The sequence below is a fragment of the Globicephala melas genome, chromosome 3 (genome assembly GCF_963455315.2).
Source record: "Globicephala melas chromosome 3, mGloMel1.2, whole genome shotgun sequence".
Classification (NCBI taxonomy): Eukaryota; Metazoa; Chordata; class Mammalia; order Artiodactyla; family Delphinidae; genus Globicephala; species Globicephala melas.
Window position 1 is genome coordinate 88,620,148 of NC_083316.1, and position 26,281 is coordinate 88,646,428.

A 26,281-nucleotide genomic window follows, 5' to 3' on the forward strand; every position below is an offset into this window, starting at 1 on the left:
CTTTTCATCTTGAAATCAAGAAACTTACAGACCAGTAGTTTCTTTGAAGAGATACAATTTGATACAAAATGCATAGTATAGTGGTATGCTTAAATAATCATCAAGTAATTTAATGAAAATTTGACTCACAAACAGAAATCGCTTTTCATTTTTAGTGTTCTAACAATTTGCTAAGTTCTGTAGCTAGAATCATGTTTTGAATATTCTACATATGCTGAATATAAAATACATTAGAATATTTTCTTCTAAAAGTAAGCCTTTTCATTGACCAGTTTCTTTCTACCTTTTAGCCTTCAGTTTATAATGAAAGATTCTCAGTATTTATCTTAATATTCTATAAAATTACTAAGGCTTTAGGATAACATATCTGCCATCTTATAAAGTTGATAACTTTTACTACACTGTAAGTCTTACACAAATAAGATTAGTTGAAATGCAAATGCTTAAGTTTCCTTAGATTTGGTAGGTATTTATTTGCAAAGCATGACCTTGTGAAACATTTTTTCTAAAAGTTGTTGTATTTTCATGGTATCACTGTAAGAACTATAATCCAACAAGTGTTTATTAAATACCAGCGATGTATGTGTCAGACATTACAAGACAGACAAAGCTCCTATAAGTATGCAGCTTACCTTTTAGAGGGAGGAGATAGAGAAAAGTAAACAAATAAGTTAAAAGATAATTATAGTTTAATGTTGCTAAAAAGGAAACAAGTGAACTGGTGAGGTCCTTAGACCCAGAAAGAGTTTACACAGCTCCTGCTGTGGCTCCACTTTGGCACCCCACCAGTTGTACTCTGCCTGCAGTTGAGGAGTTTGTAGCCCCCGGAGTGTGTGCCCACATATGGTTGGTGGATTCCCCTTCAGGGTCTCGAGGATGTCAGATACCCTGCCCCAGCAACCCTGGACCCACCTCCATGGCCTATCCAGGTCCATGCTCTCAAGGGTAGACCATCTGAAGGGTAACCAACAAGTGGCTGTTCATGGCACACACACATGCAGCTTGGATGTGCAGGATGGGGTGTCCACAGGTGTGTATACATGCTAGGCTCCTTGAGAAGTGCGATGGAATCATGAGTGGGAAGAGAAGCAGAAAACTTAGAGAATGAGGCCTGGATCAAACTTATAGCATCAGATTATTTTCTTCTTAAAGTAAGTTTTTTTAATGGCCAGTTTCTTCTCACCATGTTCTAGTGCAGAACTCTTGAGAAGTATTTGACTTTCCAGATATTGGGGGAGGTATATTTGTCAAAGGCATGTCATAGAACATAATTTATGTAACAGTTTAAGTGAATATATAACTTCTACATATTTAGATAAGTGATATTGGGCCCCACAAATGTTAATGACATAACACAGAAATATTATACTACCATTTGAAATCCATTTTAGACCAGATGGTCAGATAAAGTTTCTTTGAGGAGATACAGTTTGACTGAAAGACCTAGAACATGAAATGGGTTATCTATGGGAGAAATTACAGAGATGAGTAAGTCCTAGGTAGAGTGACTTTGTAGTACACATGTACAGAGTTCAAAATCAACAATAACCACAGACTTAGTCTATGTAAAGAATGTAAGGAGGTCCTCAAAGGAGGGAGTGGAATAAGATAAGTGTAGAGAACTGTGGGAATGAGATCATGTCCTAGTATGCTATGGGAGAGAGTTTGCATTTTTTTCTAAGACCAATGGGACGCTCTTGGAGTGTTTTAATAAAAAGGATGACAGTTCTTAATTACATTTTTTAAAAGATCATTTACAACTCTCTCATGCATTTAGAATATTTATGAGGTAAGGATGGAAGCAAGAAATCAGGTTAAAAGACTGCTTCAGTGGTCTAGGGGAGAAATGATATTTACTTGGTCTTAAGTGGTGGGGTTAGAGATAACAGAAAGTAGATGTGTTAAGATCTTTTGGAAGTAGATGCAGCATTTCCTGATGGATTGTCTATGGGAGACGAGGCAGAGAAAAGACTCAAGAATGACTCTTATGATTTTAGGTTTGAGAAAATGGATAGATAGTAGTTAACACTGAAATGGGGAACACTGTGAGAACACATTTTTTGGAGATAGGAATAGAGTTCCATTATGAACCTGGTTAGTTTGAGATACTGTTATACATTCTAATAGAGATGTCAAGTATATAATCGTATGTCCAAGTCTAGAACTCAGGGGATCAATATGGACTCTGTTTCTTGAACATACCGTGCTCTTCCCATGTCTCAGAGTCTTTGTTCCAACTTTGCTTTCTGTCTGGAATATTGTTTCCTTGTCTCTGCCTGGTTTCAGACTCAGTTTAAATGCCAGTCTGTTTAAATGGCTACCTCCACTTTTAGTCTTTACTCAGTATTGTTTGTGTTTTGTACCTCTTTTTTTTTGTAATTTGCAAACATATTTTCACTTTTTCCTCTCCTCCAGCAGAGGGACTGGCTTCTGTCACCTTCTTTATCCAGTGCCTAGCACAGTGACTGTCACTTAATAGACATTGAGTAAATCCTTGTTGAAGGAAGGAAGGAAGGTCTGAGCAGGATCATGGTTTGCTTAAAAGGAAAGACAAGGTGCTTGAGGTAGATGAGTGTGAAAGACGATGAACTGCTCTCTTCCCAAAGGTTTGAGGGATCTTGGGTAAGGAGAATGGTTAGTGTTCAGTAAGCACTTACTGTGTGTGAAGCACTGTGCTGAGCTCTTTATAAAAATCTCTTTCAGTGTTTAGAACCACTCGATACGGTAGCTTCTGTTTTCATCTTCATCTTGAGATAAGGAGACAGAGGCTCAAAGAGGTGAGGTTGATGACATAGTACATAAATTATGGCACAGCCATAATTAAAGCCCGAGCACTTTTAACTCCACCGTCTCCTCTCTCAACCACCACATAGCACAGAGTGCTCATGCTGCAGTGCCATAGATCACTACGTTCCTTTAGCCTTTGGAGCTGTAGAGGAAGGTTCTGATAAATCCCATGGAATTGTCCTCAGTACCACTCAGCCGCCTTTTGCCAGTGTCTGCTTCCAGAGATAACTCCACTGACCCCCAAAAATGACCCTGTCATGTGTTCCTTGAGGAGAGGACAAGCGGCACTCCTTGCATTTTTCTTGCTCATGAGGCTGCCACCCCCTACACAGAGTAGAGAGAAGTCCCCAGGAGCAAGGGTAGATGCTAAGACTAGAAGGAAAAAGCTAGAAACTTCATCTCTTTTGCTCTCTAGGGATAAAGGTACTGTAAGATCTGTTTCTTTCTCCTGTTCTCACTAGATAATAAACTCCTAAAAAAAGAATCTATACTTTGCTGTCATTTTAATGAACCCTTGTGCCTTTCACATTGTGTTTGTTAAACTCAATCCCATAAGCAAAAGGGATAATTATCTATGACATAGTTTTAATGGATGAATAATAAGGTATATCTTGTAGGAATTTGATAGACTAAGTTGAACCTGCGTATTGTTCTAGCTGGTTATTTTTAGTCATTCAGTTTCCAGAACCTGGAAAGAGTCTGTGTCAGCATTTTGTTTTTTAGTTTTTTTACTAATTCCAGCTGCATGTGTCTCCCTTTGGAGGGTGACTTTGGCTCTGAGAGTTTTAGTCAAGAAAAATGAGATGTTCTAAAGTTCAGATGAATGCAAGTGAGTTGAAAAATATTAATGTGTACAGAAAGTTATACAGCCTTTTTTCAATTAATAGTATACTAATAGAAACAGAAGCTTATAATGTAAGTAGGGAATTTGAGTAGGCATGAATTAAAAATAAGAATCAAAATTCTCAAAAGACAAAAGTATACCATACACATACAAAAACTATTTTATATAACTTGCAGATACAGTAATGAAATATTTTCTAAGGTCATAAATGGAAGTCTTTCCCAAATAACCATTTGGGGGCAAAGAACTTTTGAATTATTTAGTATTAATTTATAGAGCATTTAAACAAGTATTCAATTACTAAAAGCTACTCAAGTGGATTCCAGACAGGCAGACTACTTTGCATACTTGTCAATAAGGCGTTTTATCTAAAGCAGCCCTGATAACTTTAATGACAAAGCTGATCAAATTCTGAATAACCTTTGGACTCTAAAAATAAGCTATGGCTGAAATTTTGAGTGGAACAAATGTGCTAAGCAGGTAATGAAGCAGACTGACTGAAAACCTGTGTATAAAAGAAGAGATAGCAATCATTTCTCAGTATGAATAGTAGAAAAATTACAGATTCTGACAATCATTTTACGTTCTGTATTGTGACATTTTGTTAATTATTCCTTCTAAGGATTATACACTGGGCTTGTGGCTTCAAAATAAAAGCTCTGAAATGTCATGTTGTCAATATGTTCAGAAATTTATCTGCTTTAGGTGTTAAATTTTTGTAGTGAGATTTTTTTTAAGTCTGTGTTTTTGCCTTTTTTAAAAAATACATTATACTGGAGGATTACTCCCATCCATTTGACCATGGGATGGATAAAGCTTGTATTTTCACTATTTTTGGTAACTAAATTCTCAAGTTGGACCTATATTACATTGGCTCTTGCTTGGGAATAGATTGTATTATTATATTAGTGAGTTGTCCTGTATTTGTTTAAGGCAGAAGTAATTACTAAAAAAAATGTAAGGGCACAGTGGTTGAGAGTCCGCCTGCCGACGCAGGGGACACGGGTTCGTGCCTTGGTCCGGGAAGATCCCACATGCCGCGGAGCGGCTGGGCCCGTGGGCCATGGCCACTGGGCCTGCGCATCCTAAGCCTGTGCTCCGCAACGGGAGAGGCCACAACAGTGAGAGACCCATGTATCGCAAAAAAAAAAAAAAAAATGTAAAAATGAAAATGTTGCATTAAAATATATCTCTTCTTCACTCTTATGGAAGAACTCCTTTTACTGAATTTTGAATATGGGAAAGATATAGGGATAGATAAGATTGTTCTGTAGTATCGTTGGGAGTATTTTAGGTGGGCTTTTTTCCTGGGGAAGTGACTATTCTCTTAAATCATTCATTTAAATCATACTCCTAATCACTCTGAGTTATCTGCTTAATCTAATTTCAAATATGTCCCTATATCCCTGTAAAGCTCTTTAAAAGGATTACTGTAGGAAGAAATGTACAGCCATCCCAGAGCAATTTGGCAGGGATTAATTGGCATAATAAATGGTGACCATCTGCACCCTGTGGCAGTCCACCAAGAAGCACGATTAGTCTCCTGTAGCCCAGGCAGACTGTGGCTAGTTGTCTTCCATAGAACAAAGGAGAAGCTGCTTATTTGCTACTTTGTTCACTTCATTTAGAACAGCTACTTTTATGAAGCCAAAATTCTAAAATTCAGGTTTTAACATTTTAAAGCTATCATTAGGTTTTATTTGTAGCTATTTTTATAGCTCATGCCTATTATTATACCTATTCATGTGCAAAAATGAAGGATTACAAAAGCCTAGTGTTTTCATGAAAGTGGAAACTATTATTATGACTTAATTTTTTCTTGTTTTTTATGATTTCTTTAAATTTTAAAGAAAAATTGATAGAGTTACTGTGGGAAAACAGAATATTTGTCATATCTCATCTAGTAGGAATAAGTGGTCTAGAGACTGAAGTTCTTATTTTAGGTTATAGATTATAAAAAAATTTTACAAAATTGATTCATAATTCTGCCAGCTATATGGAGTCATTTTACTTAACTACAACTTTAAAGTTTTATTGTGACTTTATTTTTTGGCCCCCAAATTGTGAATGTGCAAAATGTAAGGCTTTAAATTAGATTATAATCTAGTAAATTCAGTTCAGTGAAGAGCAATCTATAATTGAATTACATAGCAATCGTTTGCTGAAAGCGAAGTATATAAAACATAAGTCAGAAATCTTCTTTGAGGACTAGAACTTGAAATAGAACGTATAACCCACTGTGTTTCAGTTAATTGAAACTGATAATTGCATGATAGTCAGTCTCTGGACTTGAACGAGTCATATGCATTGCTTTAAATATATTACTCTATTTGGGGGGGCAGCGTAAGTTGTTAGAAAGGACATAGCCAGCAAAGTCAGAAAGATGTGGGTTCAAACACTGTTTCTGCCATTTGCTGCCTGAGGAACCTAATGTCTCAGAACCTGAAAGCCCTGAGTGTCTTGATAGTCCCACCCCACCTACTAGTTCACTCTTTCACTGGAAAGACTCACATAGACTTACTAAAGTTATACTCAAGGCTAAGATTTATTGCAGCAAAGGATACATGTGAGAACAGCAGGAACAGCAAAGGAGAGGTCAAGTACAGGCTTTCTTGCCCTGTTTATGCAGGAATTGCATGGGCATGTCTTTCCACCTACAAACTGCAGAGATATGCTCAGGAAACTCTGAGTCTTGGAGTCCAGAATTCTGAGAGGGAGCTTATCACATACCTGCTACCTGACCAGCCATGGTGAGGACCTCAAAACAGGTACCAGATGCACAGCATGACTCTTCAGGTTTATTTTAAACAAGCTAATAACATGTTCATCTTGACCTGCCACTTGAGGCATATGGACTAACATTACTCAGTAACATTTGAACATTCCAGAAGTTCTCAGTTTTGACTAAGGGTGTGCTATCAAGGTAAGCAGGAACCAAGTGAAACTGATCTGTTGTGTTAACTCTTTCCTCACACGGAGTTAAATGAAAGTTAAAGGGGAATTGTCCCATGTGTTACTTTTCCTATGTCTCTTCTATCCTAATTAATGTTCTGTTGGCTTCAGTATCTGCCCCACTGGAGTATCTGGGGTGCAGAAAACGATTCATTGAGGAGTAGAGAGAAAATATTACAACTCTTTATATTTATTTTTGATCACATCCTTTTAGTTTTCCTTCACCCAAGAATGTCTTTATTTTTCCATTATTCTTAGAAGATAGTCTTGTCACCTGTAGTGGCAATTGACAGTACTTTTCTTTCAACAATTGAAAAATATTGTGCTACCTCCTTCTGAACCCCATAGTTTCAGAGGAGAAATCTGTCTTTTGAATTGTTTCCCTATAGATAATATGTCATTTCTCTCTGGCTGCTTTCCAGACATTTTCTTTGTCCTTAATTTTGAGAAGTATAATTATGATATGTCTAGTTTAACTGATTTCTTTGGGTTTATCCTATGTAAATTTCTCTCAGCTTCCTAAATTTTTAGGTTTGTATCTTCCAAATTTGTGAAAAATTTGGAAAATTTTCAGGCATTATTTGTTTCAGTAGTCTTTCAGCATCTCCCTCTCCTCTCCCTCTCCTCTCCCTCCCTCCCTGGGTATAAGATTAAGTGAATACTAAATTGCTTGGTCCTTAAAGCTCTCCATGGTTTGGTCAGAAAGTTTATCTGTAGTTTTTCTACCCCACACTACCCGCTTTAAGAACTTTTTGCTTCTACCATATTGGTGTAGTCACTCTACCTAGAAGATCTGCACTTTTTTTCTATGCATTTGCTGAAGTTATTTTCTCCTTTTAGTATATCAGAATTATAACCATAATCAAGGCTTATGTTAACTGTTACCTCTTTTTTTTTTTAAACTTTTACCCCTTTATAAAGCTTTTTTTCTGAGTTATCTAATACAATATGGCTTCTTTTCTCTGACTTTTATCATCAGTTATATTAGTCATGTGACACTTTAAATAACATTTTGAATAGAGTGTACTTTAAAAGTTTATCTCTAATTCTTTGGAGATGAACTTTCCTAGAGAAGCAGTGTTTGCAATGATGTTTGGATTCTTAAATTTATTGATCATGTATTTAACATATGGGTCATAACCACCATTTCATAAGGGTCTAATAGAATATACCCTTATGTTTTGAATCTGTCTTGAAATTCCAGGACTATATATTCTCCCTAGCGTTTCATCTCTTCCCCTCCAGTGTAGTTGTAATATTGAGTTCCATAGGAGTGATGGCTCCTGTGGCCTATGGCAGAGACTGCTGCTTGGTGTATGGGGAAAAAGTTTGGTGGGAATGAAACAGAAAAACAAACCCTCTAGTTTGAGGAGAGGCTGGGAAGAAGAAAGTTAGTGTTGGTGAAATGATGACAGTCATCCACAACAGATAAAACAAACATTGCGATCCCTGACCAACCCCTATCCTTCACTTCTGCACTGCAACACATACCTCCTGTGCCTTTTTTTTTTTTCTCACCCTAAGCAGCTTCTACTTAACCTTTTCTTTTTCCTTTCAAGGACCCTAGGGAATAGCATAGCTGTTTTCTTTTCACAAAGACTGTGTATGACTTCTGACCACCTAAAGCAAGAACTTTATAGTTTTCTTAGTTTAGTAACTTGTAGGAAATTAAGGAAAAGTTACTCTGAGAAATTTGGGAAACCTTTCTACCTCTTCTGTGAAGCCTTTTTTATGCATCTTTATATTGACCACATGCATCTCAGTGTTCCAACTCTAGCCTATTCATACTTCTGACTCTTTACTCTCCATATGCTTATATTAAAGCCCTTGAGAATAGGAACTGTGTTTAACTCATCTTTGAATTCACATATCTTTGAATTTCTAGCACAATTCAGTGTATACATGGTAGGATGGATTTGGAGCCAGGATTTGTGCTGTATCTCAGCTTCCATTGTTTCCCCAACATGCTATTTCACTGTTTTGGCTTTCTTTTAGTAAGTTGCATAGCTTGGTGTATACCAGACTGTTCTGTTACCTTCTTGTGTATTATATTGTGCCTCAAAGTGAGTCCTGGAAAAATCTTTCCTAGTAGTAGTCTCTTTGACTATATAGAGCCCATTCATGTATATTATATGAACTAGACTAGACCTCTTTTTTTTTTTTTTTTTTTTTTTTTGCGGTATGCGGGCCTCTCACTGTTGTGGCCTCTCCCGTTGCGGAGCACAGGCTCCGGACGCACAGGCTTAGCGGCCATGGCTCATGGGCCCAGCCGCTCCGCGGCATGTGGGATCTTCCCAGACCGGGACACGAACCCGTGTCCCCTGCATCGGCAGGCGGACTCTCAACCACTGCGCCACCCGGGAAGCCGTAGACTAGACCGCTTGACTGCTCTCTTCCAAGAGAGTATAATTACATTTTATTGTTATTGCCTTGGTAGTAGCAGGTGTATTCTGTTTTCACTCTTCTGTTCCCCATTTCTTATTTGCATCCCTTTCAGAAAAGGAAAGGAAAAAAAAAAAGATGAATCTCAAGTCAGTTAATTTTACTTACAATTCTGGTACTAGAATGGATGAAGTTAAAAGTTATAAGCTATCAAATCTATTGAATAAACTTTCAAGTTTCTTTTATATCAATTTCTGTGAGTTAAATATGCTTTCTCTGATATTTATTGCAATATGTTTCTTTGTAAGAAGGGCTGACATGTAAAAATTCACTCTAACATAAGGAATTAATTAGGAAATTACCTGATAGCTTAGCTATGAATTTTAACCTTAACTGTTGGAGAAAAAATTTCCCTTTAATTCACTTTGTGGAGCATTTTAATCAATACTGCTTCTTTATGTTTCAGCATCTGCTTCTACTTTTGTCCATATTTACTAGTTTATTTCTAAAAGCCAAAGATTTTCTAAGAAATAAGAAACAAGGTTTGAGTTAGCAAATAGAATTGTCATGGTATTCTGCTTTAGAATATGGTGCTAAAATTGGATTAACTGTTAATGGAACTTCTAATCTCTGTTACTTTATTTAAATTTAATTCTTTTTACTTTGAAATATTTGTGTAAAACATGGACAATAAGCCTGGTTAGTTAAATTCATTTCTTAGAACTGGTTTTGAGCACAAATTATTCATATTTTCTTACAGAATTACCATTTTCCCTAAAAGTGTGATTTACAAGGATTGATCACATTCACAGATGAGAAATTTGGCCTCAAGATGTTATAAAATTACATCATTCCTAAGAAAATGGAATTAGAATATTTAATTTTGCAAATTTCAAAAATTTCTTTTTAGGGGGTCTTCCCTGGTGGCGCAGTGATTGAGAGTCCTCCTGCCGATGCAGGGGACACAGGTTCGTGCCCCGGTCCGGGGAGATCCCACATGCCGCGGAGCGGCTAGGCGCGTGAGCCATGGCCTTTGAGCCTGCGCGTCCGGAGCCTGTGCTCCGCAACAGGAGAGGCCACAACAGTAAGAGGCCCCCATACCGCAAAAAGAAAAAAAAAATTTCTTTTTAGGTAATTTTTAAGTGTCCTGAGTATTTAAACAATTCAGTGTTTAAAAAAGTATTATCCTTGGGAGATTTTTTTAGATATCAATAGTTTTTTAGCAATATTTGTCATTGTAATTATTATGTCTCTTTGATAAGACTTAAATCATCTATTTAGAAATACAGAGGTATCAGGTGCATTCCAATGGCTTTTGAAAAAACAAAAAAGAAAGCCATTTTATGCTAGTTGTACTGAGCTTAAAGAATATGGAGTCTATGGATATTACTGCCAGAGCCCATTGGAGTATTTGCTTCTTCCAAGTGCTGAAGCACCTCCTCTCTTAGTGATGAGGGTGAATTCCAGATGCACATTATGTCATAAATCTCCTAACTAGAGATAGTGGAAGCATAGGTATATACTCCAAAATATTACATAAAAGTTTCAGGATGATGTCAGTAAAAACAACACTCAAAATAAATATTAAGATAAAAGCCCCAAATGTTAATAATCTGTCAACTATATTGAATATTTGTTTAGCTTACCTAAGTCACCTAGTTATTGCTTAGCTTGCCCGTTAACTTAGAATTGCCCATTTCTTTTTGTCTTTGTTAAAGTAGGTATAACTGATATTACCTTTGAAAGTTAAACAAATTTCTTGTTACATTCAGTGAGTAGACTCTGCAAACAAATATATATATGTGGAAGACTTGGAGTAAAGATAGAAAGAGGTAATGTCAGACAGATTTGTACTCTGTTAAAGAGTATTTGGTAAGGACAAGAGGGTCAGGAAGGTCTAGAGGAGAGGCATCCTTTGGGATTCTAAGTCTTTGGGAAGATCAGGATACACATATGATAAAGTGTTACAGCACATGCTGCCAGTGCAGTGCCCATATTGTTCGGACCTTTCACTGCAGGGTTTTTTCATTTAGTTGCCTTCTGTCCAAGGGTATGAAAACTGGGGAGTTCATGAAATATTAAAATCCCAACAAGTAGTGCTGGGAAACCTGGACAGTTACATGTAAAACAATGAAATTAGAACATTCCCTCACATCACATACAAAAATAAAGACCTAAATGTAAGACATGACACCATAGAACTCCTAGAAGAGAACATAGGTTGAACAGTCTGACATAAATTGTAGCAATATTTTCTTAGATCATTCTCTAAAGGCAAAAGAAATTAAAGCAAAACTAAACAAATGGGACCTAATCAAACTGAAAAGCTTTTGCTCAACAAAGGAAACCATCAGCAAATCAAAAAGGCAACCCATGGAATGGGAGACAATATTTGAAAATGATGCAACCCACAAAGGATTAATATCCAAAATATACAGACAGCTCATACAACTCAGTATCAAAAAAACAACCCAATCAAAAAATGGGCAGAAAACCTAAACAGACATTTTTACTCCAAAGAAGACATACAGGTGGCTGACAGGCACATGAAAAGATGCTCCACTTCTCTAATTATTAGTAAAATGCAAATCAAAACAACAGTGAGGTAGCACCTCACACCAGTCAGAATGGCTATTGTTAAAAATTCTACAAATAATAAATGTTGGAGAGGATGTGGAAAAAAGGGAATCCTTGTACACTGTTGGTGCAACCACTATGGAAAACAGCATGGAGGTTCCTTAAAAGAGCTACCATATGATCCAGCAATTCCACGCCTGGTCGTATATCCTGAAAAAATAATAAGTCTAATTCAAAAAGGTACATGTGCCCCAGTGTTGATAACAGCACTGTTTTATAATAGCCAAGACATGGAAACAACCCAAGTGCCCATCAACAGATGACTGGCTTAAGAAGAAGTAGTATATACACACAATGGAATATTTCTCAGCCATAAAAAGAATGAAATATTGCCATTTGCTGCAGTGTTGGTGGTCGTAGAATATTATGCTTAGTGAAACAACTCAGAGAAAGGCATACTATAGATATTACTTACATGTGGAATCTAAAATAATACTCAAATGAATGTATACACAAAACAGAAACTAACTCACAGACATAGAAAACAGACTTATGGTTACCAAAGGGGAAAGGAAGGGAGCAGGGGAGGGACAAATTAGGAGCACGGGATTAACAGATACAAACTACTATACATAAAATAGATAAGCATCAAGGATTTACTGTATAGCACAGGGAACTATACCCAGTACCTTGTAATAACCTATAAGGCAATATAATCCGCATTGTGCAGTACAGCTGAAACTAACACACTGTGGTCAACTATACTTCAATAAAAAAAAATCCAGTATTAGACTCGTTTACCTGTATAGTTTAGCAACATTTTTGCCCTCCTGTGTCAGAGAGGAATTTTGATATAAATATTTGATGCTACAAAAATGCAAATAACTCTAATAAAGATAAGAAGTAACCTATAGAAAAAATTACTTCTATACTTTTATTTCTTACATTCTAGTCTCTCATATCTACTTGTAATGCAGTAATTTACTGATTTTTTTTAATGTACCACTAAAGGACTGACATATCATTAGAGTAATAATTATGCAGTTCCTGCTTACTATTAGTCTTAAAGCTCTTTATGTTAAACTACATTCATGAAGATTACCCATGTTTTTTTAATTTTTCATCATTAAGAAGAAATACTTGTAAATTTTGAGAAACTCCTAGTTGTTTATTTACTGGGTTATTATGGTTGTATGGTTATGTGAATTTTATGTTTGACCTAAAATTTTGACAACAGTCTTAATTACTTAAGGTCTGTTATTTAAGTTGTAAAAAAAATAAGGATATCAAGTATTAATATTAGCTCTACAGTACCTGCATCTTCTACTTATCATATCACTGACAAGATTCATCACAAAGTCATCTTTCAACAAAGTTGCCCATAAAAATACAGAAAGCAAACATTTCAATTTTAAAAACCTCCCTTAGAAAACTGGGATGTATTGAAAAGTTCAGTAAAAATTCTTTTAAATCAGTTGGGAATGTTTATGTCCTGCCACATTTTTCTTCTTGAAAATACAGTTTCCCTACTAATAATTTTCAAATGAATTGTTACGTTTTAGAAATAGAAAAAAAAAACTTTTCCCTATATCATACTTGATGATTCAACGAATATACAGTGCTAAGATATTAGTAAAATAATCTTAGTAATGAAGGAAAAGTTTGAAGATTGTAATATTTTTTCCTTTATTTGTGAACATAAAAGCAGAAAGGTAATGTGAGATGTACATACATTTCAGAAAACTAAGTAGATCACAATATTTGTTCATTATAATTTAACTATCATGTGCTCTCAGATATAGTTAATGACCACTACATATATTTCAGAAATGTCTAGAAGTCACTTCACATGAAAAAATGATGGAAGGAAAGCTAGACATTTAACATCGGAAAACCTTGCCTTCAGGAGGATGTGCTTTTCATCTTCAAACGTATAATTCCATTAGGTAGTAGACAGAGGAGGTGCATCCTTTGTGTTGCTAGTACTAGAACCAACTGATTAAAAGTTAAATATAATAAAATCCTTGTAAGAATTAGAATAATTCTAAATTAAATTGGCTTCGTTAATGAAATAGGGTGTTCTTCATTACTGGGTGTTTTAGTGATTTCTTAATTGCTTAAAGTCATGATTCTCATCTGCTGTGAGTAGCAGTGTTTGATAAAGATTTGTTGAAGGAGTGGATAACTAAACTGATGAATGGATGGATGGCCTATCACTGTTGGGGCAGAAGGTTGGAGTAGATCACCTCTGAAATCTAGATTGGCGTCCTTGCCAATCTATATTTCTTTGGTGTTTTTATTCCAGTAGAGTCGGAGAAGTATATTCAATAGCAGGAATGGGCTATCCTCAAGAGAGGAGAAGTATTCCTAGCATACTAGACAAGTATTCAAAGACTTAAAGGATATCCAAGATTGTGGTAAGGTTTTATAGGTACTAGTGGTAGAAGCACAAGCCTGGGAATCAAGAAACCTTCATTACTTTAACAAAAGAAAACAAAAACTTTTGAATTTTTATTAATACCAGCTAATTAAATATTTCTCATTGTTTAGGTTACTTTACTTTTAGAATTGCTGGTTGTTCCTTGTCTTTATTAAAGTTGGTAAAACTGGCGTTACCTTTGAAGTTTAAACAAATTTCTCCCCATATTCAGTGGGTAGTTTGGACTCGGCAGCATTTGCTAACACAAGTCTGGAGGCCAAGGATTTTCAGGAAGAGAATACAAATAAACTTGACACATCCTAAAACCTTGACTGAGAAATGTTGCCATGACAACCATGTTTTAAAATTGTACTTAAAGCTATCCATGGAAATAAATGATGATCTACACTCCCAATATAGGCTTCTAAATTGGGACTTGGATGACAACTTATAATGTAGTTAGAAAATAGGTTGAAGTTCTGGGAGGTGAGCAAACTGGAATCAATGTTATTGCCATAGAGATGGTCGGCAGGAGGTGTGTAACAATTATGCAAGGTGCACTTTAGGTAGAATTCCCATATCTCCTGGCTGAGTTGCCTCAAGCCCATACGTTCTTTGCTCAAGATGATTCAATTCTCAAAGCTGCTTCATTGACCTTCCTGGTCTATAACTCAAATGAAAAACCTTTTTGCAATCGATTCTGTTAAATATAACAGTTAAAAGTCTCAATGAGACTTTATATATGTGAAAATTTTTACCTCTAGGGTAGTTCTACAATTTGGCATGAATTGGCCTTCTGGTAACGTAATGCTCATTTATCATATATTGTAGGTAAATATCTAAGATTTTAAATATTAATGGCACTTATTCAGGTTATAGATAGTATGTTCTATATTTGACCCTTCTTTTTAATTACCTGACATAATATACTTATATGTATTATTTAGGCTCAAAAAATTATTATACTACTGAGTTTCATTTTAAATGTAATATTCTTTACCACACTGAAGAGACCAGTGAAAGGCAAGGAAGAATGTGTTGGAATAGTGGGCCAAAAGACAAAACATCAAGGTTCTTATCTCAACTCTGAAACTTCGTACCTGTGTGATCACAGTCAGGATTTCATCTTCTCAAGGCCTTGGTTTTCAATGTGAAGTGGAGATAATGCATTTCCTGCCAATCTAATGGGGGTTCTTCTGAGATTTAACAAGCAAGTGTATGTGGGAACATGTTAAAAATGTGTCCCCAGCTTTTCTTTACAAAAGTTTGGATTTCAGACAAGTGATAATACTTACTTTCCTTTGCCTGTACTATGGTGGGCTGACTTTAAATCTGCTCTTAACCACTTTTAGAAAATATTCTGATCAGTTGATAAAACCAAGAAATTCCTTTTTTTTTTTTGCCGCACTGCTCGGCTTGTGGGATCTTAGTTCCCGTCAAGGGCTTGAACCCGGGCCCTTGGCAGTGAACGCGCCAAGTCCTAACTACTGGACCGCCAGGGAATTCCCCAGAAATTCATAGTTTTAAAAAATGTATTCAGGTCTTAGAGTTGTCTTCCATTCCCCCCTTTAAAAATGAGTTGTCCAGTTTAGCCCAAATAATTTGATGTTTCAAAATGTTATTTTTTTCATTTTCAGAGATAACTAATAAATGGGGGAAGTATATGTTTCTTTCACCATAGTAATGATGTGTTAATATTCATGAATTAAGGAGTAGAGTCCTAATGTCAAGAACATTTGAAGAGTCTAAATCAAGTTTTTTGTAGCTTCAACATCAGACAAATTTAATCATTAGTTTTGAACATAGGTTTGGGGATATTCCTGTATGGTCACAAATCACTAGCAAGCAGATGAAACAGTAAAACTGTCAACTCTATTCATTATGGTTTTAATGCATATTTTTATGTCTGTTTTACTTCTGTTGACTTACACTTTAGTACAACTTTTATTTTCGTTCAGTTAATCTGAAACCAGGGAAGATGCTACCATTCCTGTTTCTTGGAGGCAGTCTGCCTCGATTCTTTCTGTTCCTTCTCCAGATTCAAGCAGGTTGTACAAATCTCCTTGCTCCTCTGTAGAAAAAAGAGTAAAGATAAAGCCAAGAATATGTGGTATAATCTCTGTAGGAGATACCAGGTCTGGGACAGTTGTTAAGGAGTGAGCTGCAGCTCTTTCTGGCAACCCTTCTGAGTGTGACTTTGCTTTGGAGTAACGGGGAGAAGAAGAGAGGTCAATAAAGATGGTGGGGAAGACAAGGATCCAGGCTCCTTTGGCAACTCTCCATTCTCCAAACTCCATGTTACTTAATGTCCCTATTCCCTAACCTTACCTTTGAATTATCTTCTGATGTAGTCTCTCCTTGTTTGCTTTTTGTTCCCTTGACATAAATTTATGTAAGAGTTGGACCTCCTTTTGTTACCATATCCATCATTGCCTGAGCCAGAGGCATAGTGTTTGGTGAAGCTTTAGTATCATCATGTAACTAAAGTTGCTTGTCTATCTCAATCACTCAGCAGCCTCAGTAGGAGTATTTCGTTTATTGTCTAAGGGAGGAGTTGGGTAGTTCCCCTCTTCAGAGCATGTGTTAAGTGCTACTGCCTTTTTCCAAGTTGACAGTTTGGAGTTTGCCCCTCTATCCACATTTCTACAAAATTGCAGTTATCAAATTGCCACTGAATCCCCTTTGGGTATTTTGTCCCTCCCTCTTACAGATGGAGTCACAAGTCTAAATTCTGAGGCTCCAGGCTCCTTCTCTGTGATCTCCATTTTAGCTAAAACAGATTAAGAGCAACCTTATTCTTAACTGACTCCTCTTCAATTTTAGGGTTTTTGGTTATGCAGTTAGTCCTCTTCCCAGCCTTGTCTTCTCCCGGACTAATCAGTGGAAAGGTTATTTTTGTGACTTCAAATCAGGAGTGACCCCTAGCCATTCTGGCAGTAGTAAGCATTCCACATCGCTTTTAATACCCCATTTCTCCCCTTACACCTCTACCCTGACAATAGCACCCCTCATCTTTCCCCCAGGTAACACCATGGTCATTATTTAAATTGCAAGAGTTAGGGGTCCTTTCAATATCTCATCCTGTCACCAACTGTAAACAAGCATAAAGGATCTGAGAGACATCCCAGACACAGGCTCTTCAAGGCACTTTTTTTTTTAATTGAAATATAGTTGATTTACAGTGTTAGTTTCTTGTATGCAGCAAAGTTATTCAGCATATATATGTGTGTGCATGTATATATATATATAAACTTTTACAGATTCTTTTCCATTATAGTTTGTTTTTTTTTTTTACAAGATACTGAATATAGTTCCCTGTACTACACACTAGGAACTTTTTGTTTATCTATTTTATTATTTTATTTATTTATTTATTTTTGGCTGCATTGGGTCTTTGTTGCTGTGTGCAGGCTTTCTCTAGTTGCGGCTATTGGGGGCTACTATTCCTTGCGGTGCACAGGCTTCTCGTTGCAGAGCACAGGCTCTAGGTGCCCAGGCTTTGGGAGTTGTGGCACATGGGCTCTGGAGCACAGGCTCAGTGGTTGTGGCACATGGGCTTAGTTGCTCCACAGCATGTGGGATCTTCCCGGAACAGGGCTCGAACCCATGTCCCCTGCATTAGCAAGTGGATTCTTAACCACCGAGCCACCAGGGAAGCCCCATCTATTTTATATATAGTAATTTGTGTTTGCTAATTCCAAACTCCTAATTTATCCTTCCCCACCCCCTTTCCCCTTTGGTAACCATTAGTTTGTTCTCTGTCTGTGAGTCTCTTTCTGTTTTTGTAAAGTTCGTTTGTATCGTTTTTTTTAGATTCCATATATAAGTGATATCATATGATATTTCTCATGCCCTGTCTGACTTACTTCACTTAGTATGATAATCTCTAGGTTTATCCATGTAGCTGCAAAAGGCATTATTTCATTCCTTTTATGGCTGAGTAATATTCCATTGTATATATATACCACATCTTTATCCATTCATCTGTCCATGGGCATTTAGTTTGGTTCCATGTCTTGGATATTGTAAATAGAAGGCACTTAATTCTTTTTTTTTTTAACATCTTTATTGGAGTATAATTGCTTTACAATTGTGTGTTAGTTTCTGCTTTATAACAAAATGAATCAGTTATACATATACATATGTTCCCATATCTCTTCCCTCTTGCATCTCCCTCCCACCCCTCTAGGTGGTCAAAAACCACCTAGCTGATATTCCTGTGCTATGCGGCTACTTCCCACTAGCTATCTATTTTACGTTTGGTAGTGTATATATGTCCATGCCACTCTCTCATTTCATCGCAGCTTACCCTTCCCCCTCCCCATATCCTCAAGTCCATGCTCTAGTAGGTCTGTGTCTTTATTCCCGTCTGGCCCCTAGGTTCTTCATGACCTTTTTTTTCTTTTTTTCTTAGATTCCATATATATGTGTTAGCATACAGTATTTGTTTTTCTCTTTCTGACTTACTTCACTCTGTATGACGGACTGTAGGTCCATCCACCTCACTAAAAATAACTCAATTTTGTTTCTTTTTATGGCTGAGTAATATTCCATTGTATATATGTGCCACATCTTCTTTATCCATTCATCTGTTGATGGACACTTAGGTTGCTTCCATGTCCTGGCTATTGTAAATAGAGCTGCAATGAACATTTTGGTACATGACTTTTTTTGAATTATGGTTTTCTCAGGGTATATGCCCAGTAGTGGAATTGCTGGGTTGTATTGTAGTTCTATTTTTAGTTTTTTAAGGAACCTCCATACTGTTCTCCATAGTGGCTGTATCAATTTACATTCTCACCAACATTGCAAGAGTGTTCCCTTTTCTCCACACCCTCTCCAGCATTTATTGTTTGTAGATTTTTTTGATGATGGCCATTCTGACTGGTTTGAGGTGATACCTCATTGTAGTTTTGATTTGCATTTCTCTAATGATCAATAATGTTGAGCATTCTTTCATGTGTTTGTTGGCAATCTGTATATCTTCTTTGGAGAACTGTCTATTTAGGTCTTCTGCCAATTTTTGGATTGGGTTGTTTGTTTTTTTGTTATTGAGCTGCTTGTAAATTTTGGAGATTAATCCTTTGTCAGTTGCTTCATTTGCAAATATTTTCTCCCATTCTGAGGGTTGTCTTTTGGTCTTGTTTATGGTTTCCTTTGCTGTGCAAAAGCTTTGAAGTTTCATTAGGTCCCATTTGTTTATTTTTGTTTTTATTTCCATTTCTCTAGGAGGTGGGTCAAAAAGGATCTTGCTGTGATTTATGTCATAGAGTGTTCTGCCTATGTTTTCCTCTAAGCGTTTGATAGTGTCTGGCCTTACATTTAGGTCTTTACTCCATTTTGAGTTTATTTTTCTGTATGGTGTTAGGGAGTGTTCTAATTTCATACTTTTACATGTAGCTGTCCAGTTTTCCCAGCACCACTTATTGAAGAGGCTGTCTTTTCTCCACTATATATTCTTGCCTCCTTTATCAAAGATAAGGTGACCATATGTGCGTGGGTTTATCTGTGGTCTTTCTATCCTGTTCCAATTATCTATATTTCTGTTTTTGGCAGTTCATTCTAATGGTATGAAGTGGCATCTTATTTTGGTTTGTATTTGTGTGTCACTGACTAGTGATGTTAAACATCTCTTAATGTACTTATTGTCTATTTGTCCATCATCTTTTGTTAAGTATTCTACCCAATTTCCTAAAATTGGGTTGTTTGTTACCTTGTTTTTGAGGTATGCATTCTCTATATGTTTTACATACAAATTATTTGTCAAATATACGTATTGCAAGAATGTTCTCCCAGATTGTAGTTGGACTTTCATTTTTTCAAAAGAGCCTTTGGAGGAACAAGTGTTTTTAATTTTGATGAATTCCAGTTTCTTTTATGTGCTTTTTGTGTCCTGTCTAAGAAATCTTTCTTTACATACTTGGTAATGAAGATATTCTGCTAATTTCTTTTTCAGGACCTTTATAGTTCTGGCTTTTTATTTAGGTTGAAAGACTTGTCATGGAGAAAGAAAACTTCCTCTACCCTTCTAGGTTCTTCTGGCTGGTCTAATAATTAAATTGACATGAGACATATTAACAAGAGAATATCGGATCTAATTTTGTACATACAGGAACCCCACACGCATGAGAAGTTGAATTAGAAATGTAAAATGAGGTATATATGCCATCCTGAGCTAAGGGATGGGATAGGGGCATGAGACTTCAGAGAGAAGGAGGGTAATTCACAAATAGGAAGAGCAGATGTTTAGTAATTGGATATTTGCCCTGTCATACAGATAGGTCATAAAAACTTATTTCTGGTAATACCTCTTATTATGGGTAAGGCCCCCAATTTAAATTCTTTAAGGGAGAAGTAAAGCTTTGCCTTGAGGCCACAGGGTCTTATTTGCCTTTAGCTCAAAATAATCCACATGCTAAAGTAGCACATCTTGGGGAGGCTATTCTGAACCCCTAAAGATTATACATGTAAACTGTTTTTAAAAATCATTACTGTTCCCCTTGTTGAACAATCAGAGTGTGGTGGTTGAGTGTTTGTCACATGGTGTTTCAGAAGGTAAAGTACTTCAGCTGGCTGTCCAGGACATTTTTAAGCCATAGTTAGGGTGGATTCTTACTTCAAGGTGTTTGATTACTTGTTACAATTCATTCTATAGCTCATAATTATATTTCAGTCTGTGTAATGGGGAAATACTATACTTTAACGTTAAATTTTTAAAAAATCAAGAATAAAATATATCATTCCAGGATTTTCTTTTCTTCTTTCTCTCTTTGCTCCATCCCCTAATTTTCCTTCTCTCCTTTCTCCCCCCACCCCACTTCATTCATTTTTCCTTTTTTTTTTTAAATCTAATATGTCTTTCTAACATTACAGTACTGTGTGCTCTCATAGCTGAGACTTTTTATTTTTTTTTATTTTTATTTTTTTTGCGGTACACGTGCCTCTCACTGTTGTGGCCTCTCCCGTTGTGGAGCACAGGCTCCAGACGCGGAGGCTCAGCAGCCATGGCTCACGGGCCCAGCCGTTCCGCGGCATGTGGGATCTTCCCGGACCGGGTCACGAACCCGTGTCCCCTGCATTGGCAGGCGGACTCTCAACCACTGTGCCACCAGGGAAGCCCTGTGACTTTTTAGATGATAAAATATTCCCTAAGTACTGATTAGCTCTTGAGATCACATAATGGGATGTTCTTTTATAATGGCATGTTTGCATCACTGATCTTGTGTACCTTGTGATACTGTAATTGATGTTTGTTGTTTTATTATACTACAGGAAATTACTTGGGAAAGATGTGGGACTATATGCAGTGCAATAGACAGCTATAATTCATGACCAGTTGTGGAAAAATTAGCTCTTAGTAATGTAGTTTGGGTATAAAATAATTCTCTATGATCAAGTGAAGACTGGAAATTTTACATTGCAAAATGAGATTCCCTCATGTACTTATGACACAACATTTTTGAAATGACAAATAATAGCATAGCCTAAGCTTTATGGTGGGAGGAGAGTGCATGCTGTGTTCTAGTTACAGGCATACTATCATTTTGAAGGCTGAGAATTCTGATAGAAGTTTGCTATAATGTAGAGCTTAAAGTTCTATTGTGTGGTAACATTTCTTAAATCTGTTTTATAACCTCTTGAGGTTACAGCTTCTTAGTGTGCTGATTATTGAATGGTCTGAATGCAATATCTCTTAGGTCTATTTGCCACTGCCTCAAATGCATCTTACAGGAACTGCATTCTTTTTTTTCGGTACGCGGGCCTCTCACTGTTGTGGCCTCTCCCGTTGTGGAGCACGGGCTCCGGACGCGCAGGCTCAGCGGCCATGGCTCACGGGCCTAGCCACTCTGCTGCATGTGGGATCTTCCCAGACCAGGGCACGAACCCGTGTCCCCTGCATCAGCAGGCGGACTCTCAACCACTGCACCACCAGGGAAGCCCAGGAACTGCATTCTTGCTTGGGCTAAAAAACTGTTCTTTTTCTTTGCCACAGGATAAGAAATGGGTTCTCAATCATGAAGATGTCACATTGGGAGAATTACTGGGCAAGGTATGTAATCCACTGAGCTGAAAAACCAAATCTTGATAGTGATTGTGAACTCTACAGATTCATTTTCTTCAAAGCCTTTCTTATATTCCAGCACACAGCAAGGCACATTCCCCCATGAACCTAGAAGAACACAGTGCCATATCTGTTACAAATACTGTGATGTCCAGTGAAATAGAAGTGTGAAAATCTTTGAAAAGTTTAAGAATTATCTTGACTTTTAAGAATATTATTTTGTATATTTTCCTCTGAAAGAACTAAAAGCCACAAAAATTTTATTACAGTGTAGTAAAGCCAAAACTAGTGAGCTGAGATTTGAAAAGAAACTGTGATGTAATAAAAGTTTAAATACTTAATAGTCTTATTCTGTTTGTTTCTGGTTATACATGATAGTTCAGAGAAAATGCAGTACTGCTCTTTGGGATTTCAGAATTGTATATAGAATCACGGTATGTGACAACATGGGACATGTTATTTCAATCTGAAAATTATATGGACAAGGCACATGTTTCAATATATCCATTTTGTAGCTAGCTCTGTTAGTGGTCAGAGGAGGCAGCTATATATGATGAAAGTCTCTTTCTTCCCACGTGGTTGGGAGTTTCTTCTAACTCATTGGCCTTATGAAAGTATATTATAACTAATAATGATGGCAGACATTTAATAATCAAATGGACTATTTGAAAATTTGTTATTTGTTTATAACTGAGTTCCAATAGATAAATATTAACTTCTTTGTCGATGACTTAATTAGTGATGTTTGAATTGAGTTGAGGTTCATAATGCAATATAAAAAATAGTATAAAATCCAGATAGCTAGGGAAAACTATCACTCATACATTTCTGAGTGATCAGTACTAGAATTTAAGGCTCAGCGTTTCAAGTAAAGAAATAAATGATTATTCATTACTTTTTTGATTTAAATGTAAACTTGATGAATTGACAAATTTCCCCTATGTTTTAGTCCTGATATGTGTTGAGAAAGTAAATCCCTGTTGAAACAATCTACTTTGCAGGATTCTTATTATTTTAAAATATCTTTTCCAAATAGAAGCATTAAATTGCTATTGGAAAACAGTTTCTATTGACTGCTAATACTTATTTAGTAAGTAAATTCTAAAGAATTTCAAGCTACAACAGAAGCTGGTGTGTTTATTTCCTCTGTGATATGGCCATAATTCTTAAGGAAATATTTCTTCTTTTTCATTACTTTAGGTAACTCAGTAGCAGTGATTGGGCTAAAAATTATTACAAAGAAAGTAAATTAATTTCCATGAAAATACAATTAAATAATAAGCTATAAATTTATTTATTTATTTTGCGGTACGCGGGCCTCTCACTGTCGTGGCCTCTCCCGTTGCGGAGCACAGGCTCCGGACGCGCAGGCTCAGCGGCCATGGCTCACGGGCCCAGCCGTTCTGCGGCATGTGCCATCTTCCCGGACCGGGGCACGAACCCGTGTCCCCTGCATCGGCAGGTGGACTCTCAACCACTGCGCCATCAGGGAAGCTCTAAAATTAAACCAGTTACTGAAAATAGTGTGTTGAGAAGAGCAGATTTTTCAGTTCTAAGGAAAAAATACTTTCAGTTAAAGAGAAATGGTTCAATTATCTTTGTTTAATATGTGATACATGGTATTTCACATATTAGGAGGAATTTTAGCCGTTGGGTCCTCGGTAAGGTTATTTCAAAGAATAATTGTTTTCAATGACAAGGCAGTAGCATGATATCAGCTTTAATAAATTTTATCATTTTTAATAAAACACTTCAACTTTAGAGACACTATATAGCTTAATTTCAGCAAATATATTTGAGTTGAAAATGTCATTTAATATTTTCGTTACCTATTCTGAATATTTATAGTATACTGCATGAAAATGCATGAGAAAAATAATTAGCCATGGTTCTTATGTACTTTGGAATTTAGTAGTAGTATAAGGTTGAGATGGGAGCTCTTTTTTTGAGCACTGTATTTCTATAGACTGTACTTGATATATAATTGGTATTCAAAAATATTCATTCCTGGGCTTCCCTGGTGGCGCAGTGGTTGAGAGTCCGCCTGCTGATGCAGGGGACACGGGTTCGTGCCCCAGTCCGGGAGGATTCCGCATGCCGCGGAGCGGCTAGGCCCGTGAGCCATGGCCGCTGAGCCTGCGCGTCCGGAACCTGTGCTCCGCAACGGGAGAGGCCACAACAGTGAGACGCCCGCGTACCGCAAAAAAAAAAAAAAAAGAAAAAGAAAAATATTCATTCCTCAAATATTTACTGAATGCCTTCTCTGTGCCAGGTACTCTTCTAGGTTCCTGGGATACATCCGTGAACCAAGTAGACAAATATCCTTGCCCTTAATGAAGCTCATATTCTATCTAGCAGGGAAAGACCGAAAAACAATAAACTTAATAAATAAGTAAACTTCATAATGTTAAAGGGTGCTAAAATCCTGTGAAAATATAAGGAATTTAGGAGTGCTATTGATTGGACTTGCAATTTTTAATGGGGGAATCCAGGTAAGCCTTATTAAGATTGTTTCTTTCCAATGAAAACCTAGGGAGGAGCGATTTAGCCATGTGGTTTTAGGCAGAGGGAGTACCAACGCAAATTACATTTGATGAGCAGGAGAGACAGTTTGCCTGTAACCCAGTAAGCAAGGAAGAATAGGATAGAGCAGCAAGTCAGTGAGGTGATGAGAGTATAGATCGTGTAGAGCCATGTAGATCACCGTAATTATCAATACTTTGGCTTTAAATATGTGTGGAAAGGTAAGCTAGAGGATGATTTTGAGTAGAGGAGTGGCATGATCTTACTTTCTACAGAGTCCACTCTGGCTACTGTGTTGAGAATAGGCTGAGTTGGAAGGTTAGGAAGCTATTGTACTTACCTAACTAAAGTTGATGGTTGCTGGATCAGAGGGGATGGCAGTGGAAGTGGTGAGAAGTGGTGAGTTTGGATTTGTTTTTAAGGTTGAACCACCTAAATATCCTGATGCTCTATGCGGGGCATGGGACAAAGAGGGCAGTTGGCATAGGTGTAGCAGGTTTGGGGGGAACAAGATTAGGAGTTTGGGATGTACATATTAAGGTTTGTCTGTTAGACTTCTAACTGGAGATGTTGGGAAAATGGTTGGGTATTAAGTCTGGAGTTTGGAAAAGAGGTGTGGATCAAAAGTACAAATTTGGTAGTTGTCACTTATTTGCTGGTTTATTTAGATGAGTTCAGCAATGGAGTGAGTCTAGATAGAGAAGAGAAGAGAGAGATTGAACCCTGGTCACATCAAAATCAAGAGGCTGGAGAGATGAGAAGCAAGATGATTGAGGTTGAGAAAGAGCAATCTCCTGGAAGGCAGGAAACCAGGAGATAGGATGCCTTAGAAGCCAAGAGAAGAAAGTATATGAAGGAGGAGACAGTGATCAGTGGTGGCAAGTGCTGCTGAGAGGTCAAATGGATGATGACTGAGAACCATTGACTTTAACAGTGAAGAGATCCCTAGTGACTTGCCTGAGCGCTTTCTTTAGAATGCTTTACGTGAAAGCCAAACTGAAATATATTTAAGGGAGAATAGGAGGAGAGGAATTAGAGATAGCAAGGATGTAACTCTTTGAAGTTTTGCTACTTCGTGTAGCAAAAGTACATGTGATGGTAGTTTCAGAAGAAATGATTTGTGTGTTGGTTAATTTGAGAGAGGCAGCATGCTGGTTTGCAGTTAGCAATATGCAGTGAAAAATTCAAGATTTTGGAAGGAGATGAGAATTCCTGAAATAATATCATCAAGTAGGTAAGAGGGGATGGAATTTAATTTACAATGGAGCATTGAATTTAATAGCAGCACAGTAGTTCATTTTTTATAACAGCAAGGAATATTGGTAGGAGGGTAAATGTGGGACTGAGAGTCTGGAAGTTCTCTTTATATTGCTTCAGTTTTCTCAATAAATTAAGCAAGATTGTTAACTAAGAATGAGGGTGTGGGGAAGGTATGGGAGCTTTAAGAGGAGAGTCAAAGAGGGAGGAATAGTTAATTAGAAGAATGAGAGTGTGAATGGTCTAGGGAATTGTAATATAATTATTGAGCAGTATTAAGGCCCCCCTAGAGGTTTGTGTTCATGAATTTAAAGTGAAACTAGTCAACATCATTGTGGATTTTCTCCAGCCACATTTAGCTGCATAGGAACAGAGTAGGCCGTGTTGCATTTAATCTGGGTTGTGGATTGATAAGGGAGTTCTACAGATGAAAAGGAACAGAGAAGTTGAGAGTATATAGTAAACAGTTGTTATAATT

General features: G+C 36.9%; 1 protein-coding gene across 7 annotated transcripts in view; it reads left to right on the plus strand.

Moving 5' to 3' along the window:
* The window catches only part of FER (FER tyrosine kinase), a 465,769-nt gene that overhangs the window by 285,042 nt on the left and 154,446 nt on the right, over positions 1–26,281 (plus strand). For all 7 annotated transcript variants that reach the window (XM_070045166.1, XM_070045168.1, XM_070045167.1 and 4 more), the window contains one exon: positions 21,955–22,011. In XM_070045166.1, the coding sequence (XP_069901267.1) occupies positions 21,955–22,011 (57 nt within the window). The remainder of the gene's footprint in view (positions 1–21,954; positions 22,012–26,281) is intronic.